Genomic DNA, 17,485 nt, shown 5'->3' on the forward strand with positions numbered 1-17,485 from the left:
ATGTGAGGGAAGGATTTCTCAATACGAACCAGATGTCAAATTCAAACCAGGCTGAAACACGAGGACTCACACATTCACAAACATGAACACATTCTTTCTCCTCTCACAATGCTATGTTATTTCTGCAGGGGGGAGGGGGGTGGGGCGGGTTGGGGTGAACTGGGGGAGTCAGTGTCAGGGGGGCAGTGGTGTGTTGTGTGTGAGTGTGTGAGAGAGAGAGAGGGAGAGAGAGAGAGAGAGAGAGAGAGAGAGAGAGAGAGAGAGAGAGAGAGAGAGAGTCGTGTGTGTGTGTGTGTGTGTGTGTGAGAGAGAGAGACCTTAACCTCTTGCCAGATGGCAGAGTCTGGAAGAGATGGCCTGGCCACCACACGGTGACGGAGGAGGTGAGGATGGACTCGATGATGGCCGAGTAGAAGTGCACCATCGTAGTCTGTGTCAAGTTGAATTTCTTCAGCTGCCGCAGGAAGTACATCCTCTGCTGGGCCTTACTGATGAGGGAGCTGATGTTTAGCTACACCTTGAGGTCCTGGGCGATGGTCGTGCCCATCGGGGTTTACTGTAATCCTGATGACTAATCAATCACATGATCATTTGAAGAGTCTATGGAATCAGCAGGCAATCAATCACTGGGGATTCTAGTCGTGCTCAAGGTGCTGTCTGGCTTTGTTTGACAGATTGAGAAATGAAAAAGATGGTGGAAGAAGTAGTCAGATCTTTTACTTAAAAGTACATATTTAGAAATGTGAAAAATACTCTATTACTAGAACAACTCACTTAGTATCCATCCATCCATTTCCCTCCACTTATCAGGGGCCGGGTTGCGGGGGCAGCAGGCTAAGCAGATATCTAATCTCTCCAGCGTGTTCTGGGTCTACCCCGGGGCCTCTTACCAGTTGGAAGCGCCAGGAAAACCTCCAAAGGGAGGTGTTCAGGAGGCGTCCTGATCAGATGCCAGAACCACCTCAGCTGACCCCCTTTCGACGTGAAGGAGCAGCAGCTCTACTGCTCCCTCCCTCCAGATGTCTGAGCTCAGTCACTCCCACAGTATGAAAAGTAATAATACTCACTCAACTGTCAGTGATATATTATCAGATTGTCGATACTGATGCATCGATGTGTAAGCAGCATTTTACTGATGTAGTTGGTCAAGTTGAAATGGAAGCATGTGAGAAGAAGACGGAGGAGAAATGTGTCTTTGGTGAACAGCTAACAACTCCTAGACACCTCAGACATGACACTCTGTTTTGTTGTAAGGGTCACGATCAGGGTCTGAAATGAACTTTCTTCACTTCCTGCCACTGTGGCAGACAAGTAAAAAATACTTGTCTGCCACTCAGAAATTTTATCTGCCACTTTTGAAATCTCTGCGCTAAATGAAGGAATAACATTTTAGATCTGATGTCATTCAATGTTCGATATATTTAACATAAAAAACTTTATATACACGGTTAATTACAGTGTTTGAATTACACCGTAGCTTCTGGGGGAGCCATATTTTTGGGGCAGGGAGGTACTGTACACATTACTGTACTTTGTTATTGTCATCCATAGTGGTTATTTGCATAAAAACACACAATTAAAATGATTATGATTATTTAAATATTTGCTTTGATTCAAAACATGTTGGCAAGCTGCTTAGAGCTAGTGTTAGGAAGTTAAACAGCTCATAATGTTCTCTCTATTTTATATTGCTGCCAAACATCTCCTACAAACAACTGGATTTATTGTAGTTTCTCACCAAAAAACTTAATTTTACAAGAATACATTTGAACACATCATGATACCTTCACCTAATAGTATTTTTTTCCTGAGCAGACTTGTTCACAGTGTCGCATTACCAGGGAAACAACAGGGTGCGTCCCCTCAGGTTTAGTAGCGCCATGCTGTTGAGCGCTTTTTTTCTCTCCACCATGGCTCCGGTCCAAAACAAACTGAAACATGATCCAGCGTGCGTATTCGTCATTGTGCAGCATAACCGTGGGAAGCATCAATAAAAGGAATCAATAGTCACGGAGGCATGAGATGCCAAGAAAGCGGACAACTACGGTTCTCTATTCCCAACACTAGTGTTTTCCCTGTCTGCCAAGGTGGCGGGTGTCCTGATGATTTCACCTGCCACTGCCATCAATTTACCCGCATTTGGCGGGTGGCGGGTCCTAATTTCAGACCCTGGTCACAAGCCAATAAGGTTGCAACAGTTTAACATTCAATGTTTTTTATATAAAATCTTAATCTGGAACCTAAGTAGTAACTGCAGCTGTGAGATAAATGTGGACGAGTAAAGTACAATAATTCCCTTTGAACCGTAGTGGAGTAGAATTAGGAGTCCAGGAGACCACTGTTCATGTCCTGTGTGTTGAGTTTCACTTTGTCCCGTGTTCAAAATGTTCAGTGTCATTTTCACCGTACAAACGTAGTAGTCTTAAGCCGAACCATGTTCTTTCCTCAACCTAACTAAGTGTTTTTGTTTAATTAACAACATTACGCACGTGTTTACTGCCAACCAAAAAGTGACTCAGAGGGGTCTGACAAAGTGTGAGGATGTGACGAGAATGTTGCCTCAGATGATGGCAGCCCGGCCCTGTCAGGCTAAGGAGGGATGAAAAGCTTGTTTGCGTAGCAGGAAACCGAGGCTTTCACACTGAGATCTGCGGCACATAAGATACGTGAATATTCACTGTTAGTGTGGTAAATAGCTAAAAGATTCTGGTGACTACCAGTGAGGTAGTGTGAGGCTGCTGCAGTAATACAGTCATACATTAACGTTATAGCAGCATCAGCCTGTCGTCTCCAACTAAATCCAACTAAAGCCCAACAGTTGGCGATTAACACGCTGGTTTTCCAGACAACACTTAGCCTAACGGGCTCAGTCAAATATGTAGAAATATCTGGATAAGTAATATCCTGCCACTGTGTTGGACGGGGAAGACTGAAGGGACAATCAACCTTAATTTATTAAGGTATCGCCAACACTCAGCTTGTATAACACAAAAGTTTGTTTAACAAGAGATGAATGCATGCAAAACTAGAATGACACTCGGAGATCGCAGACCTCCGCCAAGCTGCCCTAGTATGATTGCCCCCCTCTCCGTTCAGCTTGCGCCATCATCCACATGTATTTACTTATTGTACAAACAAACCAACAAAAAAAACAAACCAACAAACCAACAAACCAACCAACAAAGCAACAAAGCAACAAACCAACCAACCAACCAACAAACCAACAAAGCAACCAACCAACCAACAAACCAACCAACCAATCAACAAACCAACCAAAAACCAACCAACCAACCAACCAACAAACCAACAAACAAACCAACCAACCAACCAACCAACCAACCAACCAACCAACCAACAAACCAACAAAAAAAACAACCAACAAACCAACAAAAAAACAACCAACAAACCAACAAACCAACAAACAAACTAAACAAAAACATAACCTCCTTCCTAGGCCTTCGGCCTTGGCGGAGGTAAATACAATCCAAACACACGTCATATTGCACAACAGATATTGACATCTATGGAATCTTCGGTTTTCTGTCCCCCAAAAGGGTGTGTGGCCTTGATGTTTCACGAAGTACCCGTATGTACCGGTCTGATGTATCGTCTATTGAGTGTGTAGGTGTCCGAGGTACTGAAACGGAGCGGAGGAGATCGGTAGACAGACAGACAGGAATGTCATTTAGTTCGGTTTCTTAGCCCGCATGCTTTTTGTGGTTGTAATAAATTGTTCATAAATTATAGATATATAATAATTATAGATAATCTGCTACATAAACAGCAGGACAAATTTTCCCAGTCTGTATCTCTCAAGTGTTCCACTCATGTTCTACTCTATGAAGTACACCGATAAGTAAAGACAGTTTGACAGACAATGATGTTATTCACGTGTTATCTCTTATATTATTATATTATGATTTGGCAAATAAATCAGCAAATCAGATATGCGTGGACCATATGAGGTATGTGCCTCAACCGTTCATCTGTGGGAACTGGATTTTCTTCCTGATTGCTGGGATGTTGTTGTGCTTAGCTGTGCAGATAAGTGATGTGAAGGACATTTAGATGTGCATGCTGTACTCGGGAAGATCTGTGTCAAACGTTTGCTATTTGTTCCGTTACTGTACTGATCTGAGGCACATAAGATACGTGAATATTCACTGTTAGTGTGGTAAACAGCTAAAAGGTTCTGGTGACTACCAGTGAAGTAGTGTGAGGCTGCTGCAGTAATACAGTCATACATTAACGTTATAGCAGCATCAGACTGTCGTCTCCAATTAAATCCAACTAAAGCCCAACAGTTGGCGATTAACACGCTGGTTTTCCAGACAACACTTAGCCTAACGGGCTCAGTCAAATATGTAGAAATATTTGGATAAGCAATATCCGGCCACTGTGTTGGACGGGGAAGACTGAAGGGACGATCAACCTTAATTTATTAAGGTATCGCCAACACTCAGCTTGTATAACACAAAAGTTTGTTTAACAAGAGATGAATGCATACAAAACTAGAATGGCAGCCAAACTGCCCGAGTATGATTGCCCCTCTCTCCGTTCAGCTTGCGCCATCATCCACGTGTATTTTTGTTTATGTTGAGATCAGCTGTACGTAGCGTAGCATTGTAAAACAGTTCGTTCAAACTGGACAGAAACGAAATAAAACTCACCTAAACCGTCGTCGTTACTCTTTCCAACATTCACAGAGTGTGCTTTGGTCGAACTCAACTGTAATTTTACCAACAAACAAACAAACCAACCAACAAACCAACCAACCAACCAACCAACCAACAAACCAACAAACCAACCAACAAACCAACAAACCAACAAACCAACAAACCAACAAACCAACCAACCAACCAACCAACCAACAAACCAATAAACAAACCAGCCAACAAACCAACAAAAAAAACAACCAACAAACCAACAAACCAACAAACAAACCAACAAAAAAAACAACCAACAAACCAACGTCGGTGAAAACATAACCTCCTTCCTAGGCCTTCGGCCTTGACGGAGGTAAATACAATCCAAACACACGTCATATTGCACAAAAGATATTGACATCTATGGAATCTTCGGTTTTCTGTCCCCCAAAAGGGTGTGTGGCCTTGACGTTTCACGAAGTACCCGTATGTACCGGTCTGATGTATCGTCTATTGAGTGTGTAGGTGTCCGAGGTACTGAAACGGAGCGGAGGAGATTGGTAGACAGACAGACAGGACACGTCATTTAGTTCGGTTTCTTAGCCCGCTTGCTTTTTGTGGTTGTAATAAATTGTTCAGAAATTATAGATATATAATAATTATAGATAATCTGCTATACAAACAGCAGGACACATTTTTACAGTCTGTATCTCTCAAGTGTTCCACTCATGTTCTACTCTATGAAGTACACCCATAAGTAAAGACAGTTTGACAGACAATGATGTTATTCACGTGTTATCTCTTATATTATTATATTATGATTTGGCAAATAAATCAGCAAATCAGATATGCATGGACCATGAGGTATGCGCCTCAACTATTCATCTGTTCATTCTTCCTGATTGCTGGGATGTTGTTGTGCTTCTCCGTGCAGATAAGTGATGTGAAGGACATTTAGATGTGCATGCTGTACTCGGGGAAGATCTGTGTCAAACGTTTGCTATTTGTCCCGTTACTGTACGATCTCCTGGTGTATCTGTTTGACGTCAACGGGATTCTGATAAGTCATGAAGACGTGCGACAGCAGGATATAAAAAAGGATGGGAGCTCATACCCGTTCCAGAATAATCCATACACTGTCCAATCTCCAACCATGCAGAGTGGAAAGGCCGGATGGGTTGCAGCGCTGCTCTGTGCTTGCATGGTGATGCTAGGACCGATGGGACAACCTGTGGACAACCGGGAGGACATGTCAACAGTCACTCCTCAGACGGAAGGGGTATCAAGTGAAGAGACGATGCCAACTCCCACAGCCGACGGCGAGATGAATTCATCATTCGCTCTCGAGGTGAGAGAATGAAGCTTCATTCTGGGTGCAGCCACGCTGCTGTTGTGTGTTTATTCTGTTTGTACTCAGCTAAGAGAAGCCTCATGTGTCCTGATGCTGTCAGCAAATGAATCATTTAGAGTGGATTTTATTTATTTTTCCAAGAACACAGGTTTGCTTTCATGATCAAAAAACTTTAAAAAGAAGACATTTCTTGTGTGTTTACTTTGTAAGTGAAATTTATCCGAAAAAAAAAATTCAGATCGTCAAAAATGAAAAAAAAAAAAAAAAACCTTGGCATTCAAAGATTGCACATGGATATTGATGCAATAGCCAAATTAGTTTTTCATGTATGCTTTTATATCAAAATGTATATGAAACTGTATAAAAATATGTTGACAATGTGATATGTTATTGTAGAAAGTTTTCATTTCATAATATGAAATGGGTTTTTTAAACCATTATACCTGTTCCTCTTATTTACTGTATGTACATCTTATAATACTACTGTGTGTGTGTGTGTGTGTTGCAGCATTATGTGCGTCAGTCCCAGTCGTTGTCTGCTGGGGAGCAGGAGTTTGTCCTGAAGAGGAAACAAATTGCTCTGAAGTCCCTCAACAGGCTGGGAATCGAGTGTTCACTGGTATGACCGAGCAGACCGACCAGAATTAAAACTAAACTGCTTTAATATTGGTGTTTCTCCATTTCTGCATTCATCTGTTTTCCCCTTTATTTTCTGTCACTACCATCTCCCATTTCTCTCTCTCTCTCTCTTTACATCCAGGATTCAGTCCCTCACATCGCACTGTTGGGGTCAGGTGGGGGTCAGAGGGCAGTTGTGGGTCTGGTGGGTTCCCTCTATCAGATGGAGAAGGAAGGCCTGTTGGACACTGTGCTCTACCTGGGAGGAGTTTCTGGCTCTGCCTGGTAAACACATGCACACTACAGTTCATTGGAAACTGTGAAAACATGAATTCATTCTTGATCTCAGAAAATGCGATTTGACAAAAACCCGAGGTCCGCTTACCACTTTTTCCAGAGCTTTCAATACCAGTTCACATTTTTCCTCAGCGGATAGAATTTGATTAGTTGATACAGTTTGTCAAGCCATACTTACAGTACTCTCACATGAAAGAAGGCGTTTGACCGGTCATTAAACTCCTCCAAACTGTGATTGTCAAATCATTAGCAACTGTAACTCTACACAGCAGGCCTGTCGAGCTTTGGATTTCTCCACATGCTGAAACAAACGCTGTTTTTTTTTTTTTAGATTTTCAAAAAACAAAAACACACGAGCAAAAGTATCTAAGGGAAGATGTTAACGTTAGCATATCTGGCTAACAAGCGTCAAGGCCAAGGAGCCTTTCATTAGCTTACTACATTTTGTTATAATATCCTGTTGACCATAGCACATCCACTGTTGTATTTGGGAAACCGGGCTTGGTTGCTGAGAATATAGAATGAAATCCTGAATATATTGAATGAAATCACAGTATATATGCATGTTTTGAATCTATAAAAATCTATCTATAAAACCCTTACTGAGATGAAATGACCATACTGTATAACCTTTTTTCAGCATCTGTTGGTCACTCATTAGACACGCTCTACTGCTACTGCTGCTTCATGTTCCACCAGCTAGGAAAACTGTTTGGACTGTACTTCTAGTGCACCTGACTGCTGGAACAAAACACAGCTCTTCCTTAAAATCAGTTACCATTGGACATTTTTAGAAATTCGATCTTAAAACCTTCCAACCTCTTCTTGTAATTGTTTTACATAACTGTATTTAATTTTAAGTTTGAATTATTTTAATTTACCTATCAAATCATTTACCCCAATAGCAAAATCAAATTATCGTCCCTAATGGGAAAGTTTGAATGTTTTCTTATTATTTTGTAATGGTATTGTCTCTCCTCTGTTAGTATATCTCTCTGTTGTTGTTTTGACTCGGTGTCACTGTAAATGAGGGTCGCCCGTCAATGATCTCTCCAGTATAAATAAAGGTTGAATGAATATGCATATATATATAACACCCACTACACTATGCAACTACATTAGACTGCTAGTATACTACAAATTATACAGTGAAAGAAAAATAAATCCTAGCAAACAAATCACTGAAAATATGAAATATATTAAAGAATATATATGATAGAGTAAGATAACATTGAAAAATGCAATGTAATGGTAATGTGACATGTCACATTTTACACATTTTGCAGCTTGTTATTGTCAGTTCTTTCCTAGTAAATATTGCATTTTGTTTTGTCTCTCTCTCTCTCTCTTTTTCTCTCTCTCTCTCTCTCTCTCTCTCTCTCTCTCTCTCTCTCTCTCTCTCTCTCTCTCAGGTCCATGTCCTCCCTGTACAGTGACCCACAGTGGAGCTCCAACATGGACACAGCAGTGTCCAAGCTGTCAGGTCCTGGGGTCGGACCAGAGGAGGCTCTGGCCTGGCTGGGTGAGAGGGCAAAGGGGGCGTACTTCTCTCTCACTGATATCTGGGGGGTCATCATCTCTGCTGGCATCACGAAACAGGTAAAGTAAGAACATACAGGGTAAAGTAAGAACATACAGGGTAAAGCTGTTTCTGTTCAAATGCCCCTAGAATGTATACGGAAACATAACAACCTAAGGTGACACTTCATTTTACAGGTCCGCAAATCTCATGGTAATTAGGTGATAATTAGCAAGTAACCTATTACTGACAAATTACCCCAATATTTACCTAAAAATTTCATAAAAAATGACTTTGTTTGCCTGTCTTGACTCTGGACTTTTATTATTATTATTATTATTTTATAGCTATTATAAACATTATTTAATAATTATATTCTGCTATTTCCCAATAAGCAGTAATAAATAGCTGGTAATTTATTTAATACATTTCCAGGAAAAGAATACAAAGTTAATTGATATGCTTTATTTCCATGTCTGCTGATAAATAGATAATAATTAGCAAATAGCTTATGTGAAACTTCTTAAAAAAACTCCCGAATCATTACATTAGCTACCAGGTTACATCTGTGTAGTCAATAAGTCACACAGTGGTGAGATTTGTGCCTGATCAGAAGTGTCTTCTATTAGTTTTCCACCTCCGATAAAGAGCAGCGCACAGCCGCTTCTCAAGCCTAAGGGCCCTATTTTAACCATTATATGCTATTTTAGCATATAATTATTAAATCATGTTTATAATAAAGTGTTTTTTGATAGATTTTGAGGTAAATATTGGGGTAATTTAGCAGTAATTCCAAAGAAATTTCAAACAGTGTGAAATGTATCTTCACAGCGCAAGAAAACATCAAGAACACACTGTGACTTATTATTCAATTAATAAACAATAAGATTTGAATGTATGCTATATAAATATATAATATCATAATAATATAACAGTCTTCTTGCATTTGGCCTGAATGTCTTGCTGTATATGTTGTTGGTGTCTCTTGCTTGTGTCTAACGCCTCCCTGAGGGTAAATGCTCACATTGCAGGTTTAAAGGTGAGAGATTATAATCTGGAAAACTTTGTTCTTTGTATTTAATTCATATTTCTCACTTAGTTGCATCCGGGGCTTCACTATAATTTTCCTATAGCTACATTTACTACAGTATATGTTCTACTTTGTTTCTGACGCTTAAATTTCAATATCACATGGCAATGTTAGAAGATATACCTATTCTAAATTATACCAACTAACTCCAGGATCATTTAACTTCCTATGTATATACATGTATATTCCGCCTAGTCCCGCCCTATTGTGCTCTGATTGGCTAGTTCGAACCTTAACATGACCCGTTTGTCCTATCCCTAACCACGTCCGACCTCGAGTGTGTTAACTTACTAGATACAAGTTACACTAACTAAGAATTTTTAAGTTAAGACAATGTTGTTAATTTTTCAGTTTGACCGACTTATTTTAATAAGTCAACTGACTAAAACATGTACATGTAACAAACGTATTTTTTTTTGCTGAAAATATTATTTATTTTAAGAGTTATCTACTAACCCCATGAATCATTTCTTAGAGTGTAGACAAGTGGTTAAGATTGGGAAAGTGCCTCATCGAGGGAATTAATCATTCTGTAATTATTTGTTTTGAGTGGCCCGTGAGTCCATGTGAGCGTGCCCCACTGGCTAGCATATCGCCGCCGCTCTGCACTGCTCTCATACGGTTACAGCTGATAACGTCACCCCGACCAGTGGTTATCGTGGAAGTGTAGCACCCATCCTTCGGTTCCCCCCTCCCCCGCCCCGCAGGTTAACACTGTTGGCTCCATCAGCACTGTTGCTGTTGTTGGCACCATTAGCAAATCCACATCTGCTTTTCATAGTATTGTGTTATAAATTCATATGTTCACAGTTCACTGAGCTAACCCACTAACCCTGTCTTGGCAGTTGGACCTTCGGCATCTTTCTGGGGACGGCATGGATGCCTTCAATCCCTATCCCATCTACAACGCAGTGAACAAAAACTGCCTGCAACATGGCCCTGAAAATGGTACTAAACACACATAACTACGCAGACAAACATGCACACAACTGTGAAAAGATGCAAAATCACACATTCAAGGACTATAGACTGATGCTGTGAGTTCCGATTTGCATTGTTAACCAGTGCAGACACGATAGTCTGTCTTGAAAATCAGGTTAATAACGGTGTAGTGTTTTTGTGCGATGTCCTCTCTGAATGTTTCTGCCTCTGTGTTCTTGTGTTTTTGCTTAGCTAAATGGTTTGAGATGACTCCTCACGAGGCTGGCTTCACAGATCTGGGTCTCTTCATTAACACCTCTCATGTGGGCAGCAGAATCCACGAAGCAGATCCTGAAGGTCAAGGGCCAGAGATGGACATGACCCAGCTGCAAGGTATGTCTGGCTCTTTTGTCTCCTAAAAACAAGGATATCTGTCCATATAGGCAACTGTACGGAAGCCTAGAAAGGCCACGGTAGTGCTTCATTCTTAAGTTACCTCAAAGGGCACAACATTATGGAAGTCAGAAGCAGTTGTGATTGCAATAATATTTTCTATTGTATTTTTTATTTGTGAATAAATATAATTAATGAAATATTATTTAAAAGTTTACTGAATCTGCTCTTCTGATTTGTAGCAGATGATTTTAGAGGACAAACCTTTCCATAAGAATTAAATGTTCAGACGAAGGCTGTGATAAATGATACAAAATATAATAGTTTAACTAGTAATGATTATGGTCCAAAATGGTGTAAAATGCATAGTTTTAAGTCAAAAACCTTCAAGTTTTCTTGCACACACCTCAGCTCTGCATGTATACCTGTCTGGCTGACTGGCTGCTGTTGATTCCAGACTAATAGACATCCTATAATATATTATAGAGCAGTGGTTCTCAAACTATGGTGCACGTACCACTGGTGGTACGCATGCTCTCTCTAGTGGTACGCGGAGGACTATCGATTCCTCTGTATTGATGCTTTCCCACAGTTACGCTGCACAATGATGCATACTCACGCTGTATCATGTTTCAGTTTGTTTTGGACCGGAGACACGGTGAAGAGAGAAAAAAGCGCTCAACACCGTGGCGCTACTAAACCTGAGGGGACACACCCTATTTCTCCCTGATAAAGCAATACTGTGAACAACAAACCTGTGTCAGCAGGAGGAGAGTTAGTAACATTAGCTGTTAACAGCCGGTGGGCAGCGCAGTCCTGACTGGCTAAATACAGGAGATGCGGAATTTAATGGAGGTGCCATTGAGTTATTATTATGAGGCGTTCAAGTCGGTTTAGGAAAAAATATCGTTATCGTCAGCAGAGAGTGGCAATTTTTTTTTTTACAGTGTGTACTGTACAGTATGTGTCTGCTTTGTCATGCAGGTATAGTGGGCAGTGCTGTAGCAGATGAACAGAGTCTGGTCAACTATATGCCCGACTGGCTGAAAGGTAAAAATCTTAATTAGTCTCGTAATGGGCAAAAAAAAGTAGCCAAACCTTTTAAGATGTACAGCAGTAGAAATGACTGTGTGTGTGTGTGTGTGTGTGTGTGTGTGTGTGTGTGTGTGTGTGTGTGTGTGTGTGTGTGTGTGTGTGTGTGTGTGTGTGCACTCAGGTCTGGTGGCTTCAGCAGCTACTGATGAAGACAACCTACTGGATGTGGTGTTTCTCTGGACTGAAGGTACCAGCGTTATAGAGTAACTCGGATGTTATCGTCTACATAGGCATGTGCATTCATATTTCTCTGTATCAGTTCCACAGCAGATCAAGAGTTCCTGGGACGTCTTGGACCGTTACACGCGCGGGTACCAGAGTCTTTTGAAGCTAACAGAAGTGATCCGAAAAAACACAGAGGATGCCGCTGTTTTGTCGGACCTGGACTACCTGCAGAAAACACTGAAAGGTACTAAAACTAGCGATGACGGTGATAACCTGAAATTTTTACATATCCAGAAAAGGTTTTCTGGGTGATCAACAATGCTCAGAATCATCTTCCTATTTTACAGAAAATATGAACATAAACCCTCTGGCATCATTTGGAAAGAAGAGCCCGGAACAACAAAAGCTGATCCTTGAGCAGTGGCGTCAGAAAATGCTGGCCCCCGTACACATCTGGAGCCAGAGTCTGGACGAAGGACCAGCCAAAGAGATCGGTCAGTGCCATAGTCATAACATTCTTTAACTATTGTCTATTCTGCCACCCTCTGCAACCTGTTCACCAACGCAATTGCTTTTTGTCCCACTGTATTATGGCCCTGAAAAGATGTCAGCTGGGATCAACTCCAGTCCGCCTGAATATCCTGAATAAGATAAAGCAGGGGTTCTCAGCCTTTTGTAACATGAGGCCCACGTCTGATTGTTAAAATAATTCCGAGGACCACTTTCCCAAATAAATTACAAACTTGGCTATAAATATGTGTTATGCCACCGTCAGGTGTAATGACCCACATAAATATTCAGCTTACCCTCACCCATCACTGTCTGCCATTATGAATCGAAACTATTCAGGATCATATTTCCTCACCACACGCTTTGGAGCTTTTACTGGTGCAGGGTTGTCTCCAACATCACTTTTCGTTTAAAAAAAAAAGCTCCATTTTGTGTCACTGCATCCGAGACATATATGTCTGTAAAGGGGAGACTCGTGGGTACCCATAGAACCCATTTACATTCACATATCTTGAGGTCAGAGGTCAAGGGATCTCTTTGAAAATGGCCGTGCCAGATTTTCCTCGCCAAAATGTAACATAACTTTGAAGTGTTATTTAGCCTCCTTCCCCAAAAGCTAGCATGGCATGGTTGGGACCAATGGATTCTTTAGGTTTTTTAGTTTCATATCATTCCAGTATCCTTCCTTTCGCTTAAAACCAGCCCGCTACAACTGCTGAAAAACAGAATAGAGGTCTTCGAATTTTGAAGAGGTTAATCTAACTGTTCGTCAGTACCTCCACGGCCCACTAGGTGGTGCTCCGAGGTTTTCTGTTACCAAGCATTGGTCAACAATCCTTATCCTAAACATAATTCAAGCACTACGATACTTTCGACTGGATAGCAGAACTCACAGGAGTCTTTAACTTTAACACACCATAACTAGAACATGAACGATGGATCACATGATGATGAGTAATGTGACTCGCTTGCGGGGGTGATTATCACCCAGCTCCCCAGTTCCTCTCAGCTCTATGGAGCATTTTAAGCCTCTTTTAACTCCTTGTTTTGGCTTTCTGGTAAACTCAGCTCTCATCAGAGAGCCTTGTTCACAGCAGCAGCCAGATGTTTTCACTAAAAAAAAAGCTCTGTACGCTACCTGCTCAGCAGGAGACAATACTGGTGAACACAGTATTGTCAGCTAAGGAGAGATGATGGAGGGCAAGCTAAAAGAGGAGTGAATACTGGGCTTCCACTACTGCTTAACTGCTGCATTAATAGGCAGATGATGTGTTTTATAGCTCGATTTGCTGCCCTCAAGTGGCCAAAAACAATAAAAATGCAGCTTTAAGTTTTTCATAACTTCCTTCATTTGAGTGTCCTCTTGTTTTTTCCAGTCTCTTGGTTGATCCAAAACGCCATCCCTCTGATAGGGAAATGGGAATGGGGAACAACTGAAAACTTCCTCTACCAGTACCCAGGTGAACTACCGTCACTGAGTTTAATACCTGTGAATTAATTACATTTACAGTCCTGTGATTGGCCAGACAGATGAATGAGAACAAACAGTTCTGTGATTTGTGTTGTTGTTGAAGGTGCTGGGGTGCCGTCTTGTATCAGCCTTGAGGAGCACCTGCAGCTGATAGACACCGGGGTGATGCTCAACACTCCCTACCCTCCCTTCTTGGGAGAAAAGAGAGACGCAGACCTCCTCATTGCTCTGGACTACGGGGCTGATGACACCTTCATGGTGAGGCGTTTTGCGGCTGCTGGCATGTATCAATGGAGACACGAGAGCAACCTGTGTCATACGGCTGTCTGATGTTTTAAAGATAATACAACAAGCTGTTCTCTCAATACAGACTCTGACTCTGACCAGAGAATACGCAGCGGCCGTGAAGAAGCCTTTCCCCGAGATAAACGAAACGATGCTGGAGGAGAGAGACTGGCCGAAGGACTGCTACGTGTTTGAGGGGAAAGAGAAGGAGCCCACCATCGTTTACATGCCACTATTCAACAGACGCAACTGTAAAGGTCTGTTACACACAAGCTCACAACACTGAACACTGTCAAATACGTTCATGATCGTCAATTTTTGATCTTGTCAAATCCAAAAATGTTCCGCTCTAGTGGGTCTACTAAACCGAGGCAGTGACCTGGCCTACAAAAGAGAGGTTGAATCATTGGTCAGCTGCTGTGATAAAAACTTTTTAAAACTGAATGTTGGGACGACCAAAGAGCTGATTATTGATTTTAGAAGGAAGAAGTTGGAGATCTCCCCAGTGGTAATCAAGGGTCAGCCAATTGAAATTGTCCAGTCCTATAAACACCTACGTAGGTGTCCACCTGGACAGTAAATCAAACTGGAAAAAGAACACTGAGGTTGTATTCAAGAAGGCCCAGTCGAGACTTTTCCTCTTGAGAAAACTTAGATCTTTTGCTATCAGCAAGACCATTCTTCATGTTTTCGATCAAGGAATTTTAGCTACAGTGTTCTTTTTTATGCTGTGCTCTGCTAAGGGGGAGGGGGGGGGGCAGCATCACTGCGGGTGATAAAATCAGAAAGGCTAGCTCAGTGATTGGTCTTACACCAGACTCACTGGAGGTCATTGAAGAAAAGAGGACAAGGGCCAAACTAAAACAGTTCTGCATTTTGGAGGCCATCCATTACATGGTGTTTTTAACGGACTCAGGAGCTCATTCATTGAGCGACTAGTGATGCCTCAGCGCTCTACTGAACGACTCAGTGCTCTAGTGATGCCTCAGTGCTCTACTGAACGACTCAGGAGGTCTTTTGTTCCAGCAGCGGTCAGATTTTTTCAATGAACATTTTTAGATATGGCCTAGACCAGGGGTCAGCAACCTGCGGCTCCGGAGCCACATGCAGCTCTTTAGCTCCTCTCCAGTGGCCCCCTGTGGAGTATTAGGGCCACATTGAGGAAAAAAGATAAATCTGAGATTTCGAGAATAAAGTCATAATATTATGAGAATAAAGTCAAAAGTTTATAAGGAAACAAGTTGTAATATTATGAAAATATATTCAAAGGTTTATGAGAAAAGTTGTAATTTTACGTGTTATTTTCTTTTTCTCTCGCAAAGTTATGACTCTATTCTCATAATATTACGACTTTTTTCCTCGTAAAGTTATGACTTTTTTCTCGTAAAGGTATGACTTTATTCTCGTAAAGGTATGACTTTATTCTCGCAATATTACTACTTTTTTCTCGTAACATTACGTCTTTTTTCTCGTAATATTATGACTTTATTCTCAAAATCTCAGATTTTTTTTCCCTCAATGTGGCCCTAATACTCCGTAGTACATTAGCTCTTTGATCCTCACTGCATTAGACTTATATACTATATACTTAGACTATAAACTGTGTTACCTTCATCACAATGCTCAAATGTTTTGCAGCTCCAGACAGATTTATATATTTATTTTTTGCCTGAAATGGCTCTTTCGATAGTAAAGGTTGCTGACCCCAGTTCCCCAGATCCATGGTACCTCTCAGCTGTTGATTATGTCTCAAAGGGCTTCTTATGATGTTATTTATGTATTGGTGTATTATAAATACTGTGTTTGTTGTTGTTTGGGGGGGAATCGAATTTCCCCACGGGGATCAATAAAGCTGACTATCTATCGTCAATGGTTTTATTCCGGTCCAGATGCAGAGGAGGTCAAAGCAAAGATGGAGGAGTTCTCCACCTTCCAGCCTCCCTACAGCCAGGACAAGATTGAGTTTTTGTTGGAGACGGCGAAAGCCAACATCAAGAACAACAAGGAAACTCTGCAGAGGGAGATTTACAAGGCTGCTCTCCGCAGACACGACAAGAGGTAGAGTGGTCAGCGTGAGGATGACACACCAATAGATGAAATGATGGATGTGTGAGTGGACTCAAAATTTAATAAATTAATGATGTTTTTTTCTTGAAATTTGTTATCATCCTTCCCCTCCTCATACCTCTTCTTTCTTACATCCTTGTTCTTCCCCTTCCTTTCTTCTCTCCTCCTCTTCTCCTTCATCTTCTTGTTCTTCTCCAGCTATCACAACGGGTCTTCAGCGGAGTCTGACCTCCAAACTTGATAGAGCTGGTGTCACACGAGCACGGAGACATTTTTAATTTTTCAATGATTTGTGTTTTATTTCTCCGTTGCTTTAACACCCTGCATAATTGTTTGACATTGATTTGAAACCCTGTTTATGTCTGTACATGACTGACTGATATTCATCTGGATGTAGTAACGTAAAGTAAACACTAGAGGTCGGTCCATGTTCAACGTGTTTTGACTTGTTCCTGCCTTACTCCTACTGTCAGAACTCTGACAGATACAGTCACATTCTGCAGAATAGTTTACAGTTGTTATACAGTTTGTACATTTGGAGCTATTCATGGTCCTCCATATTACAGCTGTGTTCCTGTTCCTGCTCATTTTATGAAATTGGTTTGATTCAGCATTTGATTTCCCCACATGTGTGAAATGATGTTTTTCATATAATAAACTTTTATTCAAGAAGTTCTGGATTGAATGTAATGAATGAAATGCAGTCTTAAAGGTCCCATATTGTAAAAAGTGAGATTTTCATGTCTTTTATATTATAAAGCAGGTTTAAGTGCTATATAAATACTGCGAAAGTATCAAAACGCTGAATCCACAGAGAAATACACAAAGCCCGTATTCAGAAACTGTGCGTTTGAAACAAGCCGTCAGGATTTCTGTACATTTGTGTACAAATATACAATATTTATACAATTTCACAGTTTTAAACATAAACATTCTAAATGCGTCCCAGGTTATTTCCTGTTGCAGTGTATGTGAATGACATCAGCTGACAGGAAGTAAACATGGACTCCATTGCCACTCCGTTGAAATGCGCTAAAACGGAGCGCTTCTGATGGAG

The 17,485-nt window shown here is 41.1% G+C and overlaps 1 protein-coding gene across 2 annotated transcripts; it reads left to right on the plus strand.

The window, feature by feature from the left end:
- The first annotated feature begins 5,767 nt into the window (after positions 1 to 5,767).
- On the plus strand, positions 5,768 to 17,100 carry LOC141779990 (cytosolic phospholipase A2 gamma-like). Of its 2 annotated transcripts, none has more exons than XM_074655031.1 (15): positions 5,768 to 5,994; positions 6,506 to 6,616; positions 6,758 to 6,900; positions 8,325 to 8,511; positions 10,367 to 10,469; positions 10,695 to 10,835; positions 11,820 to 11,885; positions 12,052 to 12,117; positions 12,190 to 12,339; positions 12,443 to 12,589; positions 13,982 to 14,065; positions 14,180 to 14,334; positions 14,447 to 14,618; positions 16,251 to 16,470; positions 16,627 to 17,100. In XM_074655031.1, exons 1-14 carry the CDS (start codon positions 5,800 to 5,802, stop codon positions 16,421 to 16,423), a joined length of 1,893 nt encoding a protein of 630 aa, XP_074511132.1. In that variant the 5' UTR covers positions 5,768 to 5,799; the 3' UTR covers positions 16,424 to 16,470; positions 16,627 to 17,100. The 2 variants fall into 2 exon arrangements, with proteins under 2 accessions (XP_074511132.1, XP_074511131.1); XM_074655030.1 differs by having other exon boundaries at positions 16,251 to 16,419.
- The last annotated feature ends 385 nt before the right edge of the window (positions 17,101 to 17,485 follow it).

This window comes from Sebastes fasciatus, chromosome 13 (genome assembly GCF_043250625.1).
Source record: "Sebastes fasciatus isolate fSebFas1 chromosome 13, fSebFas1.pri, whole genome shotgun sequence".
NCBI classification, from domain to species: domain Eukaryota; kingdom Metazoa; phylum Chordata; class Actinopteri; order Perciformes; family Sebastidae; genus Sebastes; species Sebastes fasciatus.